General features: G+C 39.4%; 1 protein-coding gene across 2 annotated transcripts in view; it reads right to left on the bottom strand.

Moving 5' to 3' along the window:
* The window catches only part of LOC103152898 (carbonic anhydrase-related protein 10), a 277,583-nt gene that overhangs the window by 143,822 nt on the left and 120,672 nt on the right, over positions 1-13,089 (bottom strand). For both annotated transcript variants that reach the window (XM_007573556.2, XM_007573555.2), the window contains exon 3: positions 8,568-8,710. In XM_007573556.2, the coding sequence (XP_007573618.1) occupies positions 8,568-8,710 (143 nt within the window). The remainder of the gene's footprint in view (positions 1-8,567; positions 8,711-13,089) is intronic.

Genomic DNA, 13,089 nt, shown 5'->3' on the forward strand with positions numbered 1-13,089 from the left:
AATGCGGTAAGCATTTTTCAAATTAAAATATTTTATATTGCACTTTTCTTTGTGTTAGTGGGTTTTATGGCAGTAAATCGTTTCATGTGATCTGCTGGTGTGGTTTGTCCTCCATTCATTGTGATGCCAACAGGTGCTGGAGGGATCACAGCCACATGTGGCGCAAGGTTTCACCAACCCTCCCCCACATATTGTTATGCAGTGCACCGTTTCTTTTTGTCTTTTTTTTTTGCAGTGTCATAACAATTCAAAGCTTTTACATGCTTTCATTTTACATAATAGTTATGTAATACTTACATTTGTTAAGTCACTGACTGACTTACTCATTTATCTTAGAGAAAAATCATGGTGACATTTGTCAGTTATGGGATTTACAGGCATTATGGAGTAACAAAATTACAAGCCTACCATGAAGCAGAGAAAATATAGATCTATTCCCCGACATTTTGCCTCCCCCAAAAAATCTGTGAAGGATTGTTGCTCATAAAACTGATCTACTGGCCTCAAGTCGTGTTTACATATTGAATTGTAATGTTCTTGTTCCGTTGTCCACTGTACTCTACTCTCTGGATGTTACTTTACAGACAAAATCAAATATCTGATAACCAGTGAAAAGACCTCATACTTTAATTTGGGAATTGGACAACGTTTTACTTTAACTCCGTCCAAAGATTACTCTATTCTGCTGAATGCTTAATTGTTTTTTGTTTTCCCCATCAAATCTATATATTTTGTACATATATGGGGGTGTGCCATGTGTCCGGAAAAAGATTTTGGATTTACTTTTTGTCACAACAGCAGCAGCCTATTCCCTGCCCTGCTTCACATCCCCCTCCTCTGTCCTCCAGCCTCTCTGCTGTTCAGGTTCTAATTAACATTCAGATGGATGGCTGAGGCTCTGCATGCTGGCTCAAACAGCACCACTCCACATACACCTCGCTGTGAAATGAGCGACACGTGAAGCATCCCTAAGCTCGCAATGGCCCGTGTGTGAGAAGAAATTGCAGTGCGTGAGCGCTGGCCACCATTAGGTGATGCCACGTCTTCCTGGACGGCGGCCCGCTCTCCCTTCTGTGACGCCGCATCGCTTTGACAGATTCAGCACAACTATCCTTGCGTCCTCTGTAATTTAAATGTTAATTTGCATAGCTGAATATTTGGCTTATTGTAATTCACTCTCCGGAGTTTTAGTGCTGACACAGGCTTTTGTTTGCAGACTAATCAGGCCTTTGACTCTTCCATGTACAACGAGTGAACATTTGTACCTGACAGGAGGGGAAATGTAACCTTGTCACCGTCTCCAAGTTCATGTTTGAAATGTGAAATTTGAGAGAAGAAAGAAAAACACAGCTGAGCTGAAGATAAGACATATTCCACAAAACACTTGATGGACATGTTTAGTTAAAACGAGACAAACCAGCTACTAAAAACATTACCTGGGAAGTATTATATGAAGCTGAAATAATAATAATAAAAAACCTTTATGCTGATGATGTTTGGCAGTTAGTCAGCCAAAAGAACTAATGGGATGTGATCATAAAACTGGGTTTATTTAATAATTTCTTAGCAGGTTTGATCATTGCTTTGTGCCACTGAGACCAAACAGACAAGAGTGACCACTGGACAAGTTATTGGCGTACATAATCAGCTTTTGGATTCAGTGTTGTTCCAACTATCATTGAAATTTATGGGTTTTTTTTTTTTGCTTGTCTTTTTACAATCACCCTACAGCATAAGATGTGCTTGGCAGCTAAAATCAACTATAGTTGGATAAATAAAACCTCCTTCCAAAAACTTAAGATTTCACTTCCTGTCTGCCTCTCACCTAGGTAACTATGGAGTTCCACTAGGTTGTGTATTCGCACTCTTTATTTTTTTTGTATGATTTTCACATGATTTAGCTACAGCAGAGAAATCACTACGCAAATAATATTTAGCTGTCCTCAAGCAAAATGAGATCAACTAGTCAATAACTAAAAGAAAGAACCCTAAACGTTTTTCTAAAAATTCTAACTCAGATGAAGTAGCTTTAGGACCATTTGTTGCAATTACAATCTAATAAAAAATTATTTCACTAACATGGTACAAACAATTTGGCGTCAACTGGTACAATACAAGCAAAATGAACGGAATATGCCCCATCCTTTCCTGTTTGTCCTCATGGCAGGTTCTCACCGATTTTAACTTATTTCTGCACTACAACAGAAAATTGGGAAGTATTCAGCCTGCTAATATATTCAGCAACTCACACAGGCAAAGGGGAATAAATAAAACAGTTTGAATGAGACGAAGCGCAGGTGTTGGGATCTGTGCAAACTGGAAAACAAATTATTTTAGCTCAGCTGTGGGTGGTATAACCTGGGGAGATGCTCTTTGACATTCCAGCTTATCTCCACGCCAAAGCGTTGCAGGACTGATTTTTATCTCTGAACTGCCAACACTACCTATGGGGGTGCTGTCCATATCTTCCATCCCTTTCAACTTTGACAAGTATTTGGACAGTATTTATTTTTTTTTAACAGGAGGACAATTTGAGAAGCTGCAGGGACAGTCATATTTATATTGCTTTACAAGGCAGGGCTGACAGAGCATGACGAAGAAAAAAGAAAAAAAAAAAAAACATAATTTGTCACATCTGTGTAGCAACATAGCAAACAAAAGAAATCAGGTAATACCCAGTCTAAAAATCTTTAACACAATTTACATTAATGGAATAAAAAAAAAATCTCCAAAATAAATAGATTTTAAGCATGAACACAAGCAGTCCGCACTTTGCGTAGCTTAGCGAGTGTTTTTAGCCTGCTTATGAGCTGAGAGTCATGAAGCGGTTAAGTTGTGAAGTTATTCCAGGTTGACTTGCACAAGTCACTGAAGAGTCTTATAATGGGCCTGGTTGCCACAAAGGATAATAAATGAGTTATGAGTGAAAATTAGTTTATAGCGTCTCATGTTTTTACAGAAGAGCTCCTGAGGTGGGACTTTGGGGGGGGATTATGGTAAATTACGTCATGTCATTTCACATATCCATGTTGCATTCACTGTATCAAATGCAAAAAAAGGCTTCATCACTGTACACTTCTGTTTTATTGTTGTAAAGAATCTTAAAAAGGCTCTTGAAATCAAAGTTTCTTATCTAGAGTAGTTTTCCACTCTCAGCTTGGACAAATAGAACAAAGTTAAGAGTGCATTCTAGTTAAAAGGGCCTTGAAAACAGCAATCTTACAGTGATATGACATATTTCTACTAGAGGTGAGGGATTTATTACCAATAATAACATCATTAAACTTCACACTTAAACATAATCCTGGCGACACTTTTTTACAAGCCAACTTTGTGGCACCGAAACTCTGCGACGCTTTGCGCTAGCTGAAAAATTCCAATGGTTTCTGAAAGGGGGCATTTCAGAATATTGGATTATTACGGTAATTTTACTCCCGCCGTTGCAGCGACCTTGTTTTTCTTTGGTTTACTCTGATAAAACTCTCTTTCAATAGATGGTAAATTGAGAAAATAACTTGCTAGATACTGAAAGTTCTGGTTGTTATGAAGAAATGCGCAAATATATTCATTCACATGACATTTAAAGAACTTTGTCCAATTAAAATAAGCAATAAGATATCCACCCAAAGATTTGAAACTAAGACCTTAAAGGGTTAAACGCAATTTTCCCATTCTTCAAAAATAATGCTCATATTTCACTTTTTAATGTCTATTTTACCAACTTTTACATAATCAGTCTCGTTTTCACACAGATGTGTCAACCTCATGCGGGGAACCAACTACTGCAATGAATTTATGACACTTACACTTTCCGAAAAATGCTCATTTTATACATTGTGTCGCCAAAACTGGTGTAAAGTTTTCTTCTTTCCATCCATCCAATATCTTGTGAACAGCACAAGATATTGCATGCGCTCTGCTATTCAAGTTTGGCTGAAAAGATAAGATTACAGGACATGCAGCAGCCAAGCACGTTTCTCACAGAAATCACTCCGGAAGTACTGGAACAACAAGGAACAAACCTGACAACAATCTCTGACCTCAGTCTCTCTGTATCAAACATGCCATCAAACTCAGGATATTAGAGTCATGAACAGACGGAGCTCCAGCAACCAATTAGCTGGTTTCTGGTGATCTTGACAAGAAGGGAAAACACAAGAGCGCGCCGTTACCTCGGTTTAACACTGCAGCTGTGTTTTTTTTTCTTCTTCTTTTTTTAAAGAGCCCGCAGTTTGCTGTTAAACCTGACAGTACCTGTAATCACTCAGACTCACGGCTGACGATAGTGCAGGGAGGCATCGGATCAAACTGTCTGCTTGTGAGATATACTCATCCTGCTGATCAAGGCGGCAGAACAATGTGTTAAACAAGACAGGCGTAGGGAAAGTAAATGCACAGAAAGCAGAAAGGCATGACTCTGCCTGACTGAACGTGGAGTTGTGACAGTTAAGGGAGGATCAGACTCCTTTCTGTGCTGGAGGCAAACCTGGAGATTGTCCCTCTGCGAGGACAATCTTTGCATTTGGAGGGAAAAGGGCAAAACCTCGATCTGGTTTCGCTGGCGCCGAGATTTAACGGAAACACTCGGCAGTTCAAAAGGACCAAACTCATCTTTCCCACCAACGAGGCTTCAGAGTGATTAAATTCATTAAAATCTCTTCAAGTAATTGCAGCTCATCTATGGCAGAGTAAATATTCAATTAATAGTGCCTTTTTAATAACTGTGATTCCTTCAATCCGTCGCACAGAGTCCCGCCTATCTCCATGTCGTTAATTAAAATTTCTCTTTGGAGGTCAATTTAATTCCCTTTAACTGTTCATTAGCCATAATACGGAGCGGCACAGAAATCCATTAAGAGCAGTGTTCATCTTCCCTGAGCCGTGTTCATGATTGTGTTGCGTATTGGCGGATGATGGGGTGTGGGGTGGGGAGGGTTAATCTTTCCCTCGGCTTCTTCCCTGGAGCAAAAATAGTGAGCTTAAGCCCTCCATGTGTCGAAGTGGCGAGCTGAGCCACCGCGAACCTGAGCGGAAGCTCTTTACCGGTCTCCGCAGCGTGTTTGGCCAAGGCTGACTGGCTGCCAAACAGCCAGAGACAGAGCGGAGATGAATCAGCACTGACAAGGTGAAGCCGGCTTCGTGTTCGCCGGCTGACAGCTCAGGTGCTCAGAGAGATGGAGACACAACAGATTACATTTAGGCCACTGCAGGGAATGGAGGAGGCGTTGGTGGTGGGGGGGTGGAGGGGAAGGATGACACGGTCCAAAACTGGTTTCTAAAACGAAGGAAACGTTTCCTGCAGATAGGTTGTGATATCTGGCCTTTTTCTGTATGTGCGGGCGTTACAGTACGCTGTTGTTCTTGAAGGCCGCTTTGATTTAGTACCACAGGACAACAGTGAATAAATAAGGTTTCAAATTATTTGTGGTGAAACTGTAATTCAGTTGACATGCCTCGTCCATAAAGGAGATACCTAATAAGCCATCATGTTCAAAAAGCTTATTACAACCCACATCGATATTTTACAGATGACCTTCAGCTGTCGTTTCGAACATCCCCGGAAGTGATTTGAAACATAAATCTGGTGACCAATAAAGAGCAATATTTTTCTAACAGGGCATCACATCTGTGTCAGAGATGCATTGTGACACGGGCCAGATTAACTGTTAAGAACGGAGCGGTAAACGTGTTTGTACTAAACTGTAATGGTTCAGACAGCCTGGTGAATTCACTCAGATACAGAGCGCGTCTGTATCCGTCACAGGCAAATCATCATGTCCATCCTGCGTCATGACGGATGGAAATATCTAAAGCACTCCACACCACAGCCATGCGAGGACGCCTCGCCGTGACGACACAGACACAGGGGCTGAACATTTTTTGAAATGATTGCTGTGGTGATATCGTTTGTGACATATTTGTATTTTCTTCTCGCCTCCTGTGCTCTGTGACCCGACGGGTCACTCGCATCCAGAATCAGCTGTCTAAAGAACGATTAGTGTGAAATGTGCCAGTGGCTAACTGGCTAACACTGGAATATATGGGCCAAGAATGATTGCACTCCAAACAATCTAGCAAAAATAATGTTGCATATTGAGAAACTGTATAATGGTGATGCATTACACAGCCTTAAAGAGAAGTACTGACCTGGGATTTACGTGGATTGCTACACTAGTAATGCTAAGCTAAGGCCAACCCAGACCAACGTCGTTGCACAAAATGGTGAAAGTTAATTAGGATATTAAGATCATTCCTGGTGGTGTGGCTGTAGTCCCGATTGTGGGAACAAAGTCAGGTAATGTACATAAAAGCACAGTGGTTTGTGTTGTTGTCCAGTCATGTGTTGTAAGTTATATTTCTTTTGAAAGTAAGTGGTTTCCTGTTTAGCTAAATTTATTCATGAACATCTTTCAAAGTTTTGGTTCTTGCTGCAATGTTTACAGCTGCACAGGCGGATCGGATGAATTCCTGTGGAGTAAGAAGGCTCACCAATTCAGATGAATAAATGTGTACAATGCTAAAGTCATATGCATGCTTTAAAGCCTCTCTGCTAAAAAAAAAATAGTTTTATTTATTAAAATGTCAACCTACAGATAATCACAATAACATTTTGTCTTTTATTGCTTTTATTTTAAGCAATAAAAGATGACAGAAGACTGATTAGACATACTTTAATCTTGGCCCGACTCTTTTTGCGTCGCCTCCAAGTGAACCGGGCCGGGTCCCTGAACCCGCGGTTCTGAACCTCCCGTTGCTCTGCCTACCAATGGGAACGTTTGTTGCATCCCGCTTTAAAGGTCCGCTCTCCAGGGAAATGGTAACAATCCTCAAGAGCAATCTTGCAGATGAGGTGAATCGTCTCATTGAATCAAATTATGCATTTTTTTTTTCATTCCATTTCAGCTCAGAGATCAAAGAAATCCATAGATTTATTTGTATTTACTCTGTCACTTCACCATATAAACAAAGGGGCCTTTTGTATGTCATAACGCTAGTCAGGAAGTTGCGCAGGTATGTAACCCAATTATGTGTCAGTGGAACAACCAACCATAGAATCAACAAATGTGTTCAATAAGCTCCTAAAAGTTTGTTTCAGCTCAAAAGATTAATAGATAAGAGTCTTAAAAATGAGTTCCGCTGTGCTCTGCTTTCTTTTCAGAAAGAAGGAACAAATAATTGAAATGTTTCAGTTCATAGAACGTATTGTTATGCATCGTCCTCATAGCATCACCAAAGTAGTTCTGAGGCTGCATGGTGGCCTTTTCAAAGACTGAAGAGAAGAGAAGCAGAGGGAACTGGAAGGTGTTGCACCTTTCTGTACGTGTGCATCACAGTTCCCATTACAAAATGGAAAGGGCAGTGAAATAATCAGTTACAAACCAAAGTGTAGACTAAATAATTTAAACTGTTACATTTTTCATCTCAACTCCTTTCTGTGTTTGTGTTTTTCACTAGAAGTCAACATGAACTTTAGGAATGTCACTCCACTGCTGCTGTGTCTCTGCAGACAACAATACCCGTTCTAATGGCTCCAAGATGTTCCTCCCTGCTGACATCCTTAACAAATCATCAAATTATCTAATTTGATGAGGACACTTTAAAGGTGATTACGTTGAGATGTAAATATTAAATTAGCCTGCTCTCTCATCCTCGTCCTAATGCAGTCAGAAAATCAGAAAACCGTCGCTCTTGACAACACGCATGTCCGCTGCTCTCACAGAACCATAAAGGAGGAAATAGTTTCTTTTTTTTTCTTTTTTTTTTTGGATTGTGTAAATGAGAAACTCTTTGTTTGCTATTCTAATTGGCACTTTGCCTCTCAAATTCGTTTTAAAAACCAATAAAGTCCTCAATGAGACCGCTCAAACAGCAGCCCAAGGATTCTCCGAGTGTCTGTTTGGAGATCTGCTAAGTGAAGGGAGCTTACAGCTGCAGTGTGCCGCGGGTGGCTATCTGCTATGTGTGCTATGCGTTCCCCATTGTTGCTCAGGGCCAAGTTTGTGCTGGAATACAAACATAACCCCACTCGAAGCATTAATCTCAGCGTGCAAGTGTGCACTTTTGAAGGCAGCCCATCTGTGGAGGCTCCCCAATTAGCTGCTGTCATATGGCCCGCGATGGAACAGATTTCTGTCTTTGGAGTGTCACTATACAGGAGGAAATAATGCGCACTATTCTCAACTAATCTGCTGTTAGGCTGCAGGATTTTACCTGCAAAGCCCTCGGGATCGACTTTAAGCTTTTCTTCAACCGGAGCGCGAATACTGTCTGCTCTTAAATAGGTGAATTGTGTTGCGCTTTATCTCCGAAGGGAGTACTGTTTACACAAATAGCTCAGATTGTCTGAGAGCACAAACAGAAGTCGAGATCATCAATCAGGGCCTCGCAACTGATCAAACCACAATAGCTCGTGAAACGGCAACCGACACCAGTGGCTCGAGAACAGCGGAGCGCCGCGTCCGAGAGGACAAACGACGACAACAACAGAGCGGCCGGCTGCAGAAGGCAGCGCATTCATCAACCGGACAGCGGAGATAACGCCCGGCTTTGCGTCCGAGCGTTTTTACCTTGCGTCCGCCTGTGTTCAGCTTTATGGGGGTGAGGAAGGGGTCGAAGATCATGTGGCTAGTTTCTATGTTGACTGGCGACTGCCTCTTCCCGACGGAGCACAGGTTCCAGGCCGAGTTCACCAATCCCCAGAAGGACGGCACTGCAACACAAACAGATTTACAGAGTGAATGAGAGATGAATTCATACTTGCAACAGTCGATCAAAACAGGACCCGAATCCTCGGTGTGATATTTTTAACCCTTGTGTTTACACATGGGGTCCAACCGACCCCACAGCCGTATCACTTGTATCATTTGCCTCAGTCCTCGCACGCACAAGGGTTAACAATCCCACATCCACTGGCACATGTGGACGTTCTGATCAGTACCTTAGTCTTTAAAAGCTCAATGTATGCATCGTTGTAAAGTGCTTAACCAGTTTTCCTTTTATGCTTTAGCTCATCAATACAAAAAATAAAAAATAAAAAAAATAGACATTGATTAACAGTTGTGGAATAACTTACTAAAGAGGAAAACAAAAAGCTATCCAGTCTAACCCAGGCTCTGTGGAAAAATAAATTATCCACCAACATCCTAACTGTTGACAGGAAAAACCTCCATCAAGCCGATGCAGTAATCTTTTACATCTACATGGCCCATAATTCTGGCCAGCCATTGCTTTAATTCAGTGAGAGCATTTTCCAGCATGAGCTCCCTGTTAAAGGTTATGCCACGCCATCTCCTTTTTTTACTAGGCCAATAAAAAAAACATTATTTTCTTCCTGAGCTGTTCAGTAGTGGACTTGTTGGTGGCCTTTCAATCATTTCTCAAATTTTAGCTGCAAAACCAAGCCTTGGGAGCATGACTGTGAGTATATATATATATATTTTATGGATTGTTGGGTATACACTAGACGTAACAACCAATCCATTATTTTCTTCTTCATTATAATTCTTCATTATTTTTGGTCAGGTAGCCTCACACATACAGTGTCATAAAACAGAAGCTAAGTGGTTGAAATCCTTGGCACATAATACACAACTTCACACCCAGTGTTCAATATTTTTTATTTTATTTTATTTTTTTTACATATTTTTCACAAACAGTGACAAGAACTCTATAAAAGATGACCTGAATTCACTGTTAGCTCCAGCACACTAGACACACTCCTGACTCTTTGTTTTCATCATCACCTTAAAGGCTATTTTTGTCTTTTTTTTAAATGTGCTACTTGCTTTCATCCGGACTCTTGTCCAAGTGGTTTTTTCAGTGCTAGCTGTCTCTGACTTTCAATGAAAACCGAGAGCTTTAGAAAGGGCATTTGAACCACAATGAGACAGAGATAAGACCATTTCTTAACTACTTTTGCCTTTATTTAGAAAGAAGCGTGAAGTGTTTTCATTTAAGCCGACTTCATGTTTTTCAGACAGTCTGAACTGATTTCACTCTGGCCGGATGCAGGCTTAGGCAGGGGTTTTGAAACTCGGTTCAGCTTTCCACATAAAAAAATATGGATGATCACTGCTAATTCGATGATTAACAAGGCGGAGGTGGAGCAACACACGTTTCACAAAAATGCAGTTTGGTTTGGATCATTTTATTTAATCTTACAAAATCTCATTTGAAAACTAGACTTTGCATTTTTTCTCTTTGTTTGTGAGAATGAAGCATAAATATGATGCTGTAGGAAGTCAATCATTTCAGCCTGCACTGTGTGCTATTGCGATTTAAAAGCAAAAAATAAAAAAATAAAAAAAATACACAGGTGCTCTAGCAATCCATCTATCTCTTCATCCACTTGTCAGTGCAGTGTGACAGAGGACTAGTGTCTATTTACAGAGGTCAATAGGTGAAATTAACAACAACAAAAAAAAACGCTGTCACCGATATGATTCTAGAAGTAAAGTCTATTTTTAGGTCAAGCACTAAAGACGAAATATCAGATTTGTCATGGTGACCCAATATTGGACATTGAAGATATGCGCTATATCTCCTCTCTTAAACTACTAATGGGGTAACAAGTGAGATCATTTTCTTTCCATTCATTGTTGGACCAATGTCTCTGCTACATGTTTAGAAAGTGATTCTGCTGTGAAATCACATTGTGCAGTCTGTCATTTACACCTCACAGTGAAACATATTAAGATTCTACAATGCTGAGCCCATAAAGTGTGATTTTATTTTTCAAACTACAGATTGTGACTGTGTGGGTCTTAAACCAAAAGACTTGTAGAATCATACAAGCCAGAGATTAGGCGAAGAATAACTCAGTTCTTTGACGTTAAAATAAGTGCAAAAATGATTCCCAAAAGAAAATAAATGGTAAAAAAAGAAAATGTGAACAGAGAGGAAGTCACAGTGGTAGTTTTTGTAGAAAACAGTCTACAATCAGGTAAAATGTACAGTTAAGTGTAAAGTTGGTAAAACAGGCTGGTTTTGTAAGTGAATGCCAGCCGTGGTGAAGTGACTGACAGGCTGTAATTCCCTTATGTAAGACTTGGCCACCAGGACGGAGGTTTTTCAGGGAGAAAGAATCAGATCCTCATCAACATGAACTACTGCAAAACACAGATTTGAGCTGCAGCTTCTACCGTGGGCCCTCAAGTGCGTCTCCTACCCCCCCTTTAGAAAGACATAATAAGACTGAGATGACTCACTGGAATGCAAAATCCTCTGAGAGTTCCAACAAAAGAAGAGATAATTTCAAAATATGCAAATACACAATGAATCAGAGGGAATCTGACACAGCACAGCGTGAATTTAGAGCTAAAGGCTCACAAAGTCAACAAGTCCTCCAGATTCCGGTGTTTGTTTGCCGCGCTCGTCGGCGAGCTCTGCAGAGAAAAAAAAACAAAAACACCAACCCCCTGTTCAGATAAAAGCATGGAGTCAAGAGAAGTGAAGTGCCGGCGTATTCATTTCTCCCTCTGCGAACGCACCGTTAGCTAGCGGCGGAAGCGCATTTAATGGAGTTTCCGCCAAACACAAAACGCTGGCAAAGACCAAAAAACAGGTATTTGTCAAAGGGTGATACGTAGCGTGTTGCCGTGATGCAAAAATTATGGTACTATATATAATTTCTACTTTTCATAAAAAAACATCTTTAATATATAACAGATATATAACATCTTTAATACATATCTGTTGTATAACATTCTGAGTTATACAACAGAAAAACAAGCAAATCCGTTAGAGGGAATTATAAAAGCTGGTTGCATAAATGTGCATGGGCCTAAAATAATAATTTTAGAGTGACAAAATCAAAAAGCCTCTTCTAGAATGATTCTGTTTGCATTTGTTCAAAGTTAAAAAGATTGTTGAGAGCTTAGAAAGGATCTAAAACTTTCTCTTTTATGAGAAAGGCATGAACAGTTCTTTTAGAGCTCGGTGGACAAAAACTGCAGCTAAGATCGATTTCTTGATCTTGATTTCAATACTGAAAATGTTTGTTTTTTTTATTGAGTTTTGCGTGGGGAAAAAAGCAATTCATTTATTGCATTTGAAGCAAAAAAACTTGTCTGGAACACTATATTTTCATTATATCTTATTGCTGAATTTTCTAAAATAAGTAAAAAGACGTATTGCCCTCGTCTCTTTTCCTGCTGTTCCCTCTATATACTTTTTTTTCCAGTTGACTTGTTTGGCACAATATCTTACAAGGCAAAAAAAAAAAAAAAAAAAAAAAAGCAAAAAAAAAAAAGATGAAAAAAAAAAAAAAAAAGATGAGTTGACATTTGAAATAAAAAATTATAATGGACTAATTTATATGTCACACAAATATATCATTTTACTACGGGTTTGAAATCCACTATGAGTAGATAATTTAATATTGCAAATAAACTTTGTTTGAACTTATTTTGAATATTTGCCATATTTACTGGTCAAATGTCAATGTCAAAGTGCGTTTACCTGGAGCTCTTATGGTGCAATTATTTTATTGCCACAAATAAAGTACCAGAACAGAGTTCAGTTAAGTTTATGGAAGCAAAAAAAAACATTGTTGGATATTTTGTTTCTCTTTTAATAACGTCACAAGCTGACCTTTTTAAACTACATGTTAATTAGCAGCGACCTTTCAAAGCTTATTACATGTTTGCCTGAGGCTTATTTATTATTTATCCAAACTCACTCAAGTAATCATGCCACACACTTAAACTGTGTTTTCATGTGGCATTTAGCACCAAAGTGATTGCTGCAAAGTGCCGATTGTGATTTTATCAAACTGTATGCAGTTTCTCAGAAAACACGACCGACGCATAGTTGAGTTTGAACTGTAATTTTAATCGCAATGTTTTGTAGAAAAAAAAAATAGTAATAGCAACCACCCTAAAATCAATCCTTCATGGTGTTTGGTCCATTAATTAATTAACGTAACGAGAGCAATCCCAGTTTATAACTTTCAGGAATAAAGTTGCAAATTCCTAAAAAAAAACAAAAAAAAAACATCAACTTTACACTTTATTAGGTAGTTTGACTCTAATTGCCATCCTAAAAGGTCAACATTGAGTAGCTTATTTGGAACAAATAGACTTTATGGAG

This window comes from Poecilia formosa, unplaced genomic scaffold (assembly GCF_000485575.1).
Source record: "Poecilia formosa unplaced genomic scaffold, Poecilia_formosa-5.1.2 Scaffold333, whole genome shotgun sequence".
Taxonomy (NCBI): Eukaryota; Metazoa; Chordata; class Actinopteri; order Cyprinodontiformes; family Poeciliidae; genus Poecilia; species Poecilia formosa.